This window comes from Salvia splendens, chromosome 16 (genome assembly GCF_004379255.2).
Source record: "Salvia splendens isolate huo1 chromosome 16, SspV2, whole genome shotgun sequence".
NCBI lineage: Eukaryota > Viridiplantae > Streptophyta > Magnoliopsida > Lamiales > Lamiaceae > Salvia > Salvia splendens.
The window spans coordinates 2,157,750-2,172,890 of record NC_056047.1 but is presented as its reverse complement, the minus strand read 5'-3'; the positions used below and the strand labels follow the sequence as shown (position 1 = coordinate 2,172,890).

General features: G+C 46.2%; 1 protein-coding gene across 1 annotated transcript; it reads right to left on the bottom strand.

Moving 5' to 3' along the window:
* Nucleotides 1-403: 403 nt before the first annotated feature.
* On the bottom strand, nucleotides 404-8,323 carry LOC121771913 (neurofilament heavy polypeptide-like). Its single transcript, XM_042168810.1, has 3 exons — nucleotides 7,932-8,323; nucleotides 2,231-2,813; nucleotides 404-985 (listed from the first exon to the last, which is right to left on the bottom strand). Exons 1-3 carry the CDS (start codon nucleotides 8,321-8,323, stop codon nucleotides 404-406), a joined length of 1,557 nt encoding a protein of 518 aa, XP_042024744.1.
* Between the last annotated feature and the right edge of the window lie 6,818 nt (nucleotides 8,324-15,141).

Sequence of the window (15,141 nt, the reverse complement as noted above, 5' to 3'; positions counted from 1 at the left end):
GACAGGCAGACAGAAACAACAAATCAAAAACTAAAACTTCTCACACTTAGACTATGGAATAGGCTAAATGGGAGGGTTTGAAAACCTAAACAGCCACCAACAGACAAAACACACATATATCCAAAACTCCTCACACTTAGGCCGTGCAACGGACTAAGTGTGAGCTGGCATGCTTACGAGAAAACAGAAAAACATAAACAAAGAAAAACACAAAGATAGAAAACACGCGCCAAAGAGACAAACCCTTGTCTTCTCACACTTAGACTATAAAATAGGCTAAGTGTTATGAAGGGGGTTTGCGCAAAAATAAAAATTAAACTACCAAAACAAACAAAACACAACAAAGCGAAAACTAAAAACTGAAAATAATAAAAAAAACTAACTTGTCAGTACGGGGAGTGGTCTAGCGAAGTCGTCTGCTCCTTCGCAGTGCAGGTGGTGCGGGTTGTTCCGTCGGCTGGTCCTTCTCGGTTCCACTGCGGTTCTCATCATCTTTCGCCGGCTCCTCGGCCTCTGCCGGCACCTCGGCGTTCTCTGTCTCTGGTTCTTGCGCTCCCTCATCCTGGTCTCCATGGCCACTCGGTGCGTCATGCTGGGCTTCACGGCCCCTGTCTCTCGTGGCTGGTTCCTTCCTCTGGCTGGTTACTTCCTCCAATAACGCATCTATCACGGATGCCATTCTGCCCATCTCCGTTATCAATCTCTGGTTCTCATCTCCAAGCCTGGTAACAATCGTCTCCAAAGCTTTTTGCCTCTGACTCTGTCTCGTCTGCTCCGCAGACTCCTTCAACAATCTGGCCATCACTGCTGCTAATTTCATCACCTCCGTTTTCAATTGTTGATTTTCTTCTTTCACCTCTTCCATCGCTTTCTCGATCTTCTCTTGACGCTGCTCCTGATTCTGTGTCAACCCGATCATCTCTGTCTTCAATTGTCTGTTCTCCTCCGCTATGTCCTCCACAGCTTTTTCCACCCCCTCTTGCCTCTGGTCATATGCCGGTGCATCTTGAACTGCCGCTAACCGAGCAGTGGGTATAGCCTCCTCTCCCATCGCGTAGAAGTGGGGCACGCCTTGCCTCATGTATACCGCGTTTGTCCTGACGAATAGGGGGGTATCGAACAACCTTGGGGCGTCCACCATCGTCAAGGGGGTTAAGTCTTCGTCTTCTGAAACGGTGATGTTATTTTTCACGAAGACTCCTAATACATGGCAGAGGGAAATATTCCGTGCTGGGTGGGTTGCGATGAGGTGACATGTGTATGCAGTCCAGAACCCTAAGTGCAACTTCTTGCCTCTCTTGGCACACCACATGAGATACAATTCTGTCATCGATGTTCGGACTGCCGAATTCGACTGTCCTAAAAGGTTGTAACCCAAGAAGAGTTGAACCAGGCGCAGAGTGGGGTCGTTGAGGTGGATAGATCGGGAGATAGTGGACTGAAACTGCCCTGCCCCGGGGTGAGTAAGTTCTTCCCAAGCTACTTGGGGCTCAAAGTCCACATGCCGGCGGGGAATCCCCCGCTCCCTACTTCTCCACTCAGGCCCTATGGCCTCCTCCAGACTGCATAATCCTAGCCGCACGGTCCATTCAATCAAATTCATCCTGACCTCACCTCCAAATACTCTGAAACTGATACACTCTACATCCACATCAGTCGTGACCTTGAATCGAAAGGTCGCGAAAAATTCTTTGGCCAAATCGACCGGAACATCCATATTCTCATTTCTTAACAGCCATTCAAACCCTAACTCATGGAAAAGGGCGAGAAACGATTCCCGAACTTTCAATTCATCTAACGAGGGGAAATGAATTACCTTTCCACTCTTAACCTTCTTGCCTTTTGCGTTCTTGGTGCGATAGACGGACTGGAGCTCCTTGGAGTCAAAAAATTTCATCCCCTCCACCACGTCATCTGTGAGCTCCACCGTCAAACGCTTATATCGGAGTGGTTCGGCAGGTGGATGCAACAGTTCTCGATGATTGTTAGGGAGTTCCCGCTCCTTGTATTCCTCCTCTTCCATGGTCGTGTCGCTATCCGATTCAGATTCTTCACTGACCTCATACTCACTATCACTCTGTGTCTGCCGGTTTGATGGGGTCCTCTGGTCAGCCTCAGTGATCACTATGCCTGTGTTTGGGGTACGCATTCTTTTGGTTTTTGGTTTTTCATCCACAACGGTCTTGCCCTTTCTTTTCCTTTCTATTTGGTATCTAGCTTCCTCTTCAGCCTTGAGTAAGGCCTCGTCCTTTTCAGATTCATCAGGCCCTCCTAACACGGGTGTGAGGTTCGGACCTTCCACCATCCCTTCGGTTGCCGTGTCTGGTTCGTCCTGTACTGGAGACACCACTGCGTCTTCCTGATCAGTAGCTTGAACAGGTTCACCTTCAGCCTTCTTTGGAGTGGCTTGTTCATCCTCGCTTACGATCTCTATCGGGTTCTCGGTTGTGCTTTCTTGGGCTGTACTTGCTGCCCTTTTGCCCAAGCATCGCTGAGACTTCCACTTTGTCATCGGAATCAAACTCCGCTTTACTGGTTTCGGTCTTAAGACTGGGGGTGCCACCGCTTCCGGTACTTTGGTCTCCCCTGTTGGTTCCTCTTCTTCTACTGGAAGTCTATCATCCCCAGCTTCCACTAGGGGATCTATTGGTTCCTTCTCTTCATTCGGTACTTTCCTTTCCCCTCTTACTGACTGGGAAGGTCGGTCCTCTGGTATGGTTTCTGATGTGGCTTTCTCTCTTTCTCCTACTGCCCCCATTGCGAGGTCCAGACCCTCAGCCAACGGTGCAGTGTCTTCTTCCCTCCGGTTGACTCTGTTCAGAATCGAATCAAATTCTTCGTCTGTCATGAGGCCTTGTTTTCTGGCTGATTCATTCAAATCTATTTCTGGCCTTCTCACTTCTTGAAATACCGGCTCCTCCCCGGGCGTCTTCTTTGCTTCGCCACTCCCTTCCTGGGTTTTCCTTTCTTGGCTGGCCCTTTTCTTTCGCTCCTCAGAGCCGGAGTTGTAAAAGGCGGCGATAGCTTCGAGTTCCGCCAAATCTGGTACCGAGGTTTCCGACGGCGCGGTCGCCGAGGGAGATCCTTCCTCCGATTGTACTTCTGCGTGTCTGACCGGTGCATGCAGAATTTCACTGGGTGTGGTTCCTATGCCTCCCATTTGACCCAAACCAGTTAATGCCGCCGTCCAGTCCCGAGTAGGGTCCTGTTGACGAAGAAATGCCATCATGGCATCCATGGAAATCATAGGTGGCGGCTGAACGGTCGGTGCTGGTGGTGGTGGATTTAGCTGTGGTTGTGCCTCCTGGGTTTCTTGGCGGCGCGGCTTGGTTTTCTTGGCGAAAGCTTTCTTCCCCATGAGTGGAAATCTGTGATTTAGTGGTGAAGTGGTGAAGAGGTAGGGTTGAGAGTCGGCGGAGACGAAAGAGAAAAGTTCCGAGAGAGGGTAATTGCAAAATGAGGGTTTGTGAGGGGAAGAGGTAAACCGGTATGGTTATATGGGAAAGAGTATGCAGTTGCAAGTGTTTGTGACCGGTTATCAAGGGTAGCCGGTCGCGACGTTTCAGACGGGGAGGGCGGTTGAGGTTCCTGGCTTCTTATTGGTCCGCGCGTCTTTTCCCTCTGTTCACGCGCCATTTTTTCTGCTGCCAACCTGCAAAAGCTGCAGAGGTCTCAATTAAAGTTTCCCTCCATACTTAATAACGAAAATAATTTTAAAAAAAAAATGGGCACTTATATAAAAATTGATGTAGCATAAAATAGGTAATTCTTGGTCAATCCGTACTCCAATTCAAATTTAAGGCCCGAAAATATTTTTTTTGGACTTTCTTAAGAATTATCTAACGTGCAAAGATTAATTACGTATCTACAATATTTACAATTTCCTTAGGCAATCTGGAATTCAACTTGACCAGTATATGCAAACTATTGTCAAGAGAAAACTGGCCGCGCGGAATTCCAAATTCCTATCTTACTGATCAGTAAGAACTCAGAGTGTGCGGACGTAGTAGGATCTCATCCACTACGCCCACCTCACTGCTTTCCCTAAAAATCTTCAACCTATGTCCATTTACTAGAAAGGGTTTAGAGTCAAGAGAACTCCCTGAAATTTCTACCGCTCCATTGGAGCGGAGTGCAGTGATGGTGTAAGGCCCAGTCCATCTTGATTTGAGTTTCCCTGGCATAAGCTTTAATCTTGACTGGAAAAGCAGTACCTTCTGGCCTACATGAAGCTCCTTGGTTCTCAGATTCCGATCGTGCCACAATTTAGTTCGTTCTTTGTACCACATGGCGGAGTCGAATGACTCTAATCTAAGTTCCTCAAGCTCCTGCAGTTGCAGCTTCCTTTCATCTTCACAGGTGGTAGCATCCATATTCACTTTCTGTACCGCCCAGTATGCTCGATGCTCGATCCCAACCGGTAAATGGCACATCTTTCCGAAAACAATCCGGTAAGGGGACATGCCTATGGGGGTTTTGTAAGCCGTTCGATACGCCCAGAGAGCATCCTCTAATCTTACACTCCAATCCTTCCTAGAAGTGTTCACCGTTTTCTCCAAAATTTTCTTTATCTCTCGGTTAGAGATTTCTGCTTGACCATTTGCTTGCGGATGGTAAGGGCTGGATAGTCTATGGTGCACGCCGTATTTCTTCATCAAGGCTTCAATTGTGCGATTACAGAAGTGTATACCTTGATCGGATATGATCGCCCTTGGCACACCGAATCGGCTGAAGATATGACTCTTTAAGAACTTGGCCACCTCTTTTGCGTCACACGTGCTTGTTGCCTTAGCTTCTACCCATTTGGAAACGTAGTCTACCGCAACTAGAATATAAAAATTCCCACAGGATGAAGGAAACGGACCCATGAAGTCCATTCCCCATATGTCGAATAGCTCGCAAACTATTATGGGCACCTATGGCATTTCATCCCGAGCCGATATTCCACCGGTCAGTTGGCAACGCCCACAGCTCCTGCAGAATTCGTATGCATCTTTGTTGAGGGTTGGCCAGTAGAAGCCGCTATCCAGGATCTTCCTTGCCGTTTTCTTGGACCCGAAGTGCCCTCCGCACGCTAACGAATGGCAGTGGATTAAAACATCCCGCTGTTCCCAGTCAGGGATGCACCTCCGTATCACTTGATCGGACCCTACTCTCCATAGATAGGGGTCGTCCCAAAAGTAGTACTTTGCTTCACTTCTGATCTTCATTCTTTGGGCTTTGGTAACACTCGGTACCTCTGGTAGTTCTCCATTTACTAGGTAGTTGGCTAGGTCCGCATACCATGGTTCTTGCCCTACCTTCTCTTTTCCTTTTGTTGCATCATTCTGATCAGTAAGCTTGAACACTTCTTCCCAATCAATTCTTCTGGGCGTAAAAATCACCTCACATAAATGTTCTTCTGGAAATTTATCATGCACTTCGTCACTGTTTCCATCTTGCATTATTCTGCTCAAATGGTCTGCCACCTTGTTCTCGACTCCTCTCTTATCTTCCACTTCCCAATCAAATTCTTGTAACAAGAGTACCCATCGGATCAAGCGTGGTTTGGATTCCTTCTTAGCAATCAGATACTTAATGGCTGCATGGTCAGTATACACTACGACCTTGGATCCCAGCAAATATGGCCGGAACTTCTCGAAAGAATACACCACTGCCAGCATCTCCTTTTCCGTGGTATCGTAATTCCTCTGGGCTTGATTCAGAGTCTTGGACGCATAAAAAATTACGTACCTCTTCCCATCGATCTTCTGACCCAGCACGGCCCCTACCGCAAAGTCACTGGCGTCACACATTACTTCAAAAGGATAGTCCCAGTCAGGAGCTCGTATAATAGGTGCGGATATCAGTTTTTCCTTGAGAAGATCGAAAGCAGCCTTGCATTGCTCATCAAAAACGAATTCCATGTCATTTTGAAGTAGCCTGGTAAGGGGTTGGGCGATTTTGGAGAAATCCTTAATGAATCTTCGATAAAATCCGGCGTGTCCCAGAAAACCCCTTATTCCCTTCTGATCAGTAGGGAATGGTAATTTGGATATAACATCCACCTTGGCTCGATCCACCTGGATACCTCTTTCTGAGACCACGTGTCCTAAAACTATCCCTTCGATGACCATAAAATGGCACTTTTCAAAGTTCAAAACTAAACTCTTTGCTTGACACCTCTCCAAAACTATATCCAAATGACGAAGGCAAGAGTCGAACGAGTCTCCGTAAACCGTGAAGTCATCCATAAATATTTCTATGCAATCTTCAATCAGATCGGAAAATATGCTCATCATGCATCGTTGAAACGTTCCTGGAGCGTTGCATAAACCGAAAGGCATGCGACGGTATGCATAGGTTCCAAACGGGCAAGTGAAAGTGATCTTGTCCTGGTCCTCAGGATCTACGTAAATTTGGAAATACCTGTTGTACCCATCTAGAAAGCAGAAATACTTCTTGCCAGCTAATCTCTCCAACATCTGGTCGATGAAAGGCAAAGGAAAATGGTCCTTCCTCGTTGCATTGTTCAGCTTTCGGTAGTCGATGCACATTCGCCAACCCGTGACCAGCCTTGTTGGGATCAGCTCATTCCTCTCATTCTTGACAACTTGGATTCCGGACTTCTTCGGAACCATGTGGATCGGGCTCACCCATTCACTGTCCGGCACTGAGTAGATAATCCCTAGCGACAACAACTTCAAGACTTCTTTCAAAATTTCCTCTCGCATATTAGGGTTTACCTTCCTTTGAGCATCTCGATGTGCCTTCGCCCCATCCTCCAACCTAATGTGGTGCATGCACACGTCGGGGCTTATCCCCACTAGATCTGTAAGGCTCCATCCGATTGCCTTCATGTTCTTACTCAACACAGTCAGTAGTCGCTCCTCTTGCTCCTTTGTAAGACTGCTGTTGATGATTACTGGATACGAGTTCTCCTCTCCGAGGTAGGCATACTTCAAGTTCGATGGTAACTTCTTCAGCTCGACTTGGGGTGGAAGTGTGTCTTCGGGTAGAGGGTTTTTCTCGGCTTTTCCTCTTCCCTCTAAGTCTCTCTCTGAAGGTCCTTCTATGCTGACTAGAAGCTTGGCCCCCGCGGCTCCAATGAACTCCGGCTTCTGACAGAATTCCTTGATCGCTCCTTCTATTTCTTCATCAGTCAACCCCTGGTTACTGATCAGATCACACCATGCAGCAGCTTCTTCGTCGGCCTGATCACAAGCATCTAAAGCCTGGAGTTTTTCCTGCAATAGTTCGGTCTCAAGAAAATCTTGGACTAGAGGGTCAATCATGTCAACAAAACATAGATTCTCGGAATCGATGGGTTTCTTCATGGCGTCATTTATATCAAAAGTAAACTTCTCACCATTAAAATCAATGCAAATGGTCCCCTCGGCCATGTCCACTATCGTCTTAGCCGTTTTCAAAAAAGGTCTTCCTAACAAGACTCCACTAGACTCCCTTGCGTCATGCTCACTCATTTTGATCACATAAAAATCAGCAGGGTATGTAAAATCATGTACTCTAACTAACACATTCTCTAAAACTCCCTCCGGACTTATGCATGACCTATCAGCTAGTTGGATCAACACCCTAGTATGTGACAGCCTCACTCCCTTCAACCGGTTATAGATAGACAACGGCATTACATTTATAGATGCCCCCAAATCACACATTGCATGTTCGACCTTTACATCTCCTACAGTTATGGGTAGGGTGAACACACCTGGGTCGGCTCTCTTTGGTGGTAATTTCTCTTGCACTATTGCTGACGTTATTCCTTCCACATAATCTTGCCATCTTTTTGGGCTCTCCCGGCTATCAAGTCCTTTATGAATTTTCCGAGAGGGGGTAGCTTCACGGCCTGGAGGAATGGTATGGTGACATCCAACTTCCCAAAAATCGACAAGTAGTCAACCGGATTTTCTTTCTTCCTTTTGGTGACAAACCGGAATGGAAACGGTTTTTCGCCTCTTTCCTCCTCTACTGGTTCCTTAGCAACCTTCTTGGAGTCTTTCTTTTGCAGCTCTTGGGTTTGGGCCTCCGTCCTGGGATCTTTCTCCTGAGGGGGTTTCTTCCTGGCCAGTATGATGTCAGGTTCGCCTCTTGCACTTGGTGTAACATTCAAGAAGAATGGGTCTTGCATCTGAGGCATGGGTCTCCCTAATTCTTCTGCTGAAATGGCATCGCTCCCCATCTTCTTCGTCCAACCAGGTTCTCCGTCGGTCCTCTTCAGTTGAGGTCCTTCATAGGTAGTACCGGACCGCAGTGTGACCTTGCTCACATTCGCCTTGTCGGGCATATGGACTGTTGATGGTAGCTTCCCTGAGTTTCCTTTCATTTCGCCCATCGAACTGGCCAGTTGAGCTAACTGCATATTCATCATATCCATATTCGCTTTATGTTCCTTTTGGACATTTTGCATCCCCTGCACGACCTCATTATGGGATTGCAATTCTCCTTTGATGCTCTGCTGTGACGCTAGCATTTCACCCATCATGTCCTCAACGGATCTCCTTGGCCTGTTCGAATTTTGGAAATGACTCGGCCCTTGGTGTTGATAGTTCTGGGAGTTTTGCTGGCCTTGATTAGGTGGGTATTGGTTATACTGGGCAGGAGGGATGTATTGATCTTGAGGATATTGATTCTGGTGCTGGCCTTGGAATTGATTTTGGTTCTGATGGTGTTGGGGTCCTGGGTTCGGCTGATTTTGGAAATTTTGGAAGTTTCTCTGGTGGGGTGGCACATAGACAGGGTTCGGGTTTTGGTTTTGTGGGTTTTAGTTGTGGGATTGTTGGTTTCTTCCTGACCAGTTGGGGTTGTAGTCTGGGTTTGCTGGTCCACGGTTAGGATTTTGGTTCGGATGGGGGTTATACTGGTTCTGACCGTGGTTCTGATTCTGGCTCCCGTCACCCCATCGGAAGTTTGGATGTTCCCTCCATGGTGCATCCCGTTGCCTACCTTGAATCCAATGCCCGCTAGAATTGAAGTACCCCGCAGCATTAACTTGCTCCATATTCCCGAAGTCATTGGGCTGATCATAGTTCGGTCCTTGATTTCCCTGCTCTGCACCCTTGTAATTTCCAGCTGGGGGAGGTGGTGGAGTGCTCTTCTCGATGGCACTCAGAAGTGACTTCTTCAGCTCATCCATTTTCAAATCCATTTTCTGCTCCAGCTTATTCTCCTGATCAGTAGACGAGGCAACAGCAGCCCGCTCTCGGTTGTATCCTTCCCTTGAATGGTCATACTCCTTCTTTGCATTCAGTAGCTTCCTTAGGACTCTCTTCGCTTCGCTGACCCGTAATTGCGTGAAGCTTCCTCCTGAAGATGAATTGGCCAGGTCCTTGGTTACCGCGTTCATGCCCTCGTAGAAAGTATGATGTACTTCAATGTCCGCCATGCGATGGTTGGGACACGATTCCAAAAGACCCATGTATCTTGCCCAATAGTCGCTCAAGGTCTCGTCATATCCTTGCTTCACATTCGTTATTTCCCTCTTCAGTGCGCTTGTCTTAGATGACGGAAAAAACTCGCCCAGGAATGCTGACTTGAAGTCGGCCCAAGTCTCAATAGAGTCGGGGGGCAGGCGCATGAACCAGGTGTTCGCTTCCCCCTTGAGCACAAATGGCAAAGCCTTCAGCCTATAATCATCCTCAGTCGCTCCTGCTGGCCTCCTCTGCGCCCTACAAATTTTGCAAAATTCGTGAAGAAACTCATACGGTCCTTCATAGCTCTTCCCGCAGTATGTAGGTAGAATCGCTATGACATGAGGCTTCACGTCACAAGCAGTCTGTCCAGGGGTGACCACGATAGCTTGCGGTGGTTCTCCTTCGGTGTGTGCATTCAGCGTACCGATTTCTGGATCTTCGTCCACGTTGGCAGCCATTTCTGGATTGCCTTCCAACAGTGGTATCTCTATTGGTCCTTCTATGGTGTATTGCTCCTCATCGCTACTCGAACCTAAGTCAGACAGGGTTGTTGACAGGCCAGAACGAGTGGTTACAAGTATAGATCATCGCCGGAGTATTTTCGGTCTCCACTGATCAGGAGCCGAACTGCTTCTCATAAACTGAAAAGAAAAGAAAAGAAAAGAAAATTATACACAATATATACACCAAAGTATCACACACAATAGCGACTAAATAACGCCATCCATCCCCGGCAACGGCGCCATTTGAAAGGGCCAAAGTGCGTAGGTGTCGTTCAAGTGAGGATGTATCCTACTGATCAGGATAGAGATCCTAACTAATCCTAGACCTTGGTTACAAAGATTCCTCAACCCACTCCTACTGATTAGTATAGTGGTGATAAGGGTCGAATCCCACAGAGATGGTGCGTTCGAACTACTGCGGTGATATTTTGGAAGGTTGGTTAGCTACCACGCTTGGGTTGAGTTTCTACCTAGACGAGAATTTAAAGGTGGTATCCTTCTGACTGGAATAGTGGAGGAAATTCTGGACTGTAGCTGTGTACGTGGAAATTAGGAGACATGGTGTAACAAAAAGTACTAGAAAAGGACGGTGTTTCCATTTTGGGTGAAACAAAATATTCAGAGGGTAGTGGAGGTTGTGGTGACTAGGCTGACAGGTCTGCAGGGTACAACTAAAGGTGAAGGACAAAAAAGCAAAAAGTAATTTAAAACAAAATGGTCCCCAAATTTGGATGTGAACATCATCTTCTTCAACAAGCACAAAACAAACTCAGATAACAATTCCAGATTCAACGCGGAAGCTCGAATTAACAACTCACGAACACAGATCTAACACTAAGAAATCAAAATCTGAAATCAAATACTGAAACTGGACTTCCGCATACTGGTCAATATGAAAGAACAATTTGAGATTTGCAACTAAGATTTGCATGCAACGATCTACTCCCCAATCCAACAGTACCAGTTACACTATCCTAGATAAACTTACTACGTGAAATAGAAAAGAGAAGATCAGCACTTAAAACACCAAAAGACTTAGATCTAAGCTAACTAGGCAAGAAAGGAAAGTGACAACACAATAAACGAAACTGAAATCAACTTCATAGCATCAAACACGTTCGGATCTTCAACAAGTATTTTAAAAGCAGAAAATATCTGAAAGCAACAAAGATCCAACGTAAGGAAGCACGGTAAATTAAACTACGAAAGCAAGGTAAAAGTGTTTTGCCACTCCGGGCGATGAAATCTCTGGACTACGATCTTGCTGACTGAAACGGCGCTGATTGAAACTCTGGGAGCTTTTGAACTTCTGGACTCAGGTGACCATGGTTGTGGCGAGGCGAGAAATCTGAAAGATAATGCTGAAGGAGATGATCTGCCAAAGAGATTGCTAACTAAGCTTAGGAGTATTCTAACTACTCGCTCCTTCCCGTCTTCTCTCTCCAAGTGGCTTCTTTATATAGGGAGGCCTCCCTTGATTTTAGGGTTGACTTCAGGCAATGAAATGACTCTTTTGCCCCCTTGCTAGCGGCTGATCCTCCCAGCTATCTTTCTTCTCCATCTCGAGCCGTTCTTACTATGTATACTGGTCAGTACGAAATCTTCCTGACGTCCTTTTCACTTGAGTCATTCCAAAACTCCCCTACTGACTAGAATGCTTAACCTGCACGCTTTAGCAAACTATCTTTGCAGATATAATTCAATTATACACATCATACTGACCCGTAACCTAGGCTTAGAATACGACTTATCAACAACCCACTGGTCACTTCCCTTCTGGTAGAGCACATTTCTCCCATGTGTGGTTTCGAATCAGTGCATCAATCTCTTTCTTCATTGCTTCCCTCCAATGCTTGTATTTCATAGCTTCTTCTCATGTATGTGGTATTTCTTCTTCCTCATATAGTGCATTCTCGAAAGCCCGAACCATCTCTGATAAATGGCATTTGGCTAGGTTCACAATAGAGTATCGCTTTTTCCTGTCAATCTTTTCTGGTGTATACCTTTTGGGTGGAACTCCTCTGTTTGACCTTGTGGAAGTATGTATCTCCCAGTGTCAGGGTCAACTCCTTCGACCTCGACTTCCTCGATTTCCCTTTCTTCGGCCTCAATTGAATTTTCTTCTGCACTTACAGTGTTAGCCAAAAAATTATCTGTATCCATAGGAGTACTTACATTGGATAACCTTAACGGAGAAATATTTGAGGCGATGTCACCTTCCACAATGGACTCTACCACATCAGAGACTTGCTCAGCGGAATTGCTTACTGTTTTCTCTGTTAGATCTGCATCAGGATTGCTTGGCGTTGGCAGTGGCATTGAGATCCAACTTAGCGGGTCTGTATCATTGTTTTCCCTAACACTACTCTCCCCCTGACCGCTAAGATGGGTAAAGAAGTACTCAGTTTCAAGAAAGTTGCAGTTCATTGTAACAAACATTCGATTGAACTTTGGATCGAAACACCTATACCCCTTTTGATTTACCCCATATCCTACAAATACGCATTTAATAGCATGGGGATAGTTTAGTTCTTTCATGTTTAGGAATGTGGACAAAAACGGAGCATCCAAAGACGCGAGGTTCAAGAGTCAAGGGCGGAGGAATTTTTGTGAAGGTGGACAGGACTTGTAGGGGAGTTTTGTGTTTGAGAATACTTGTGGGCAATCGGTTTAAGAGATAGGCTGAGGTGGCAATGGCTTCTGGCCAGAAGTGTTTCGGGGCTTTTGACTCTATAAGCATAGAACGAGTCATTTCGAGGAGAGATCGGTTTTTCCTTTCAGCCACACCATTTTGTTCGGGAGTATGAGCACATGTGGTTTGGTGTATAAGGTCTTTGTTTTGGAAGAATTGTTTCATGCTAGAATTAACAAACTCCCCCCCCCCCATTATTAGACCGAAGGACCTGAATGGTTTTGTGAAACTGAGATTGGATAAGGTTATAGAAATGGGTAAAGTGTGACAAAACTTCAGATTTTTGTTTCATGAAATATATCCAGGTCATGCGAGTGCAATCATCCACAAAAACTAAGCAATATCGAAAACCTTGTCCCTCAATAACTGGTGCGGGCCCCCAAACATTAGAGTGTACTAAGGCAAACGGGGTTTCAACGCGAGTGTTACTTAACGGGTAAGAGTTCCGATGACTTTTGGATAAAAGACAAGTTTCACAGTACATATCATGCTTAGGAATAATACTAGGAAATAACAATTTTAAGTAACCGATAGATGGATGACCCAAGCGCCGATGCTAAAGCCAAGCTTTCCGGTCAGCTGATCCGTGAGTTAACATGGCAGTCCCTTTTTGAGCTATCCCATCCACATAGTAAAGTCCATCACGTTCAGTGCCACGCCCAATTATCTCCCCGATTCGGATATCCTGCAACAGACAAAATTGTGGCGGCATTAGTAACGTACAATTCAATTCCTTTGTGACATGACTAATGGATAACAACTTATGAGACATCGAAGGGATATAGAGACAATTTGATAACTGCAAAGTTGGGGAAATGTTAACAGTTCCAGCCCCCTCAACCACTGTAAATTCTCCATTAGCAGTTTGGATATGAGATTTTAGAGGTTTCTGAAGGTTGGTAAGGTCTGAGGCATCATATGTTATGGTATCGGTTGCTCCATAGTCAAAAATTCATTTATCATTTTTTTCATGGCCATTGAATACTGCACACACAACTCCAAGCTTCTCGAGGGGCTGAAATCGATTCTGGCAAGTGGTTTGGGAAATTATGGAATTTTCAGGAGATTTGGGGGCTAATTGCGGCTGAGAATTTTGGTGGGGTAAAACTTGCAATTTCCCAAAGATTTGGGGCTTCTAATAAAAGAGCCCCCTAACCCTAATCTACCTGAATCGGGCGTTGCCTTTTCCCTGATCAATTCTTCACTCCAATCACGAATAACACTTCCACTTCCGCTGGCGATGAAGTTTGTTGCCCCGGTTGTGTTTACCGCCTGAGCAACTTCATTTCCGGTACTTCCTCCTGGCTGGACAACACCGGCGGTTTGCGCGACTCCCTGCACGGCGTTGCCTCCAACTGCTGCGGCGGTGTGCCAGCCACGGTTCCAGGGTGTATGCGGTTGCGGCGGCTTGCCGTGTTTCTTTTGTGTGTCTTTTCCGTTTGCAGTAGGAACACACCAATTTTGACTTGTCTTCTTCATCACTTGGCCGATTTCTGCCATTACCGCTGTCGCGACCACCACCGTTGCTTCCGCGACCGCCACCCCGAGAGCCGCCGGTAGGGTTCTGCCACCCTCGAATGGCGAGGCCGGTTCTGATTCCATCTGTGGCAGCTGTTCCGCCGATGTTTGCTTGTTGTAACACTCGGAGTCGTGTCTCCTCCTGCTGAATCAGGTTGTACGCATAGTCAACGGAGGGAAGCGGGTCCATTTTCAGTATCTCCCTCTTGGTTGTTTAATATTTGTTATCAATTGCATAGAGAAACTGACATACTCTCTGATCTTGTATGAATTTGTTATGAATGTCCAGAGGATACGCATCCCAGATATGCTTTGCCGTCGGATGTTGTGAAACTCGACTGACCAGTCGAGGCTCAATGTTTTGTATTAACCAAGTGATCACACAGTGATCGGCTTGTTGCCACTGTAAGAAGGCTGGATCGGTTCACGGTGGGGGAGGAGGCACTCCGGTGACGTGAGAGACCATTCCCCGACCGCTTATTGTTGTCTTTATCAATACGGACCAAAGGGCGTAATTTTCTCCATTTAACTTGTTCCCACCAATGTGGAGGGGCTGCGTGTCAATTCTGAATGGCACTGCAGCTGTTTCTGGTGGATTTGGTTGGTTCATCGCAAAACTATTGCGCATAAAATTGGCAAACTGCCGGGCAAATTCATCTGCCATAGATGAATCTGAGCTTTCGGTTACTATATACTCCATCTGTCCCATTAGAAATGCAACGTTTTCCTTTTTGGTCTGTCCCATTAAAAATAAAACGTTTCTACAAATGGAAATAATACTCTCTCTACTTTTTCTTCTCTCTTACTTTACTCTCTCTTCATTAACTCACAAAACAACACTACATAAAATCCTGTGCCGAAAAGCAAATGTTGCATATTTAATGGGACGGAGGGAGTAGTTGTCATTTGACATTTTGGCTAATGGTTACAGGTACAGCGGGAAAAAAAGGAAAAACAGAAAACGGGAAGGGGCCGAGAAAGGTATCAAGGAGCTATATTTTTTTTAGAGACAGGTCGG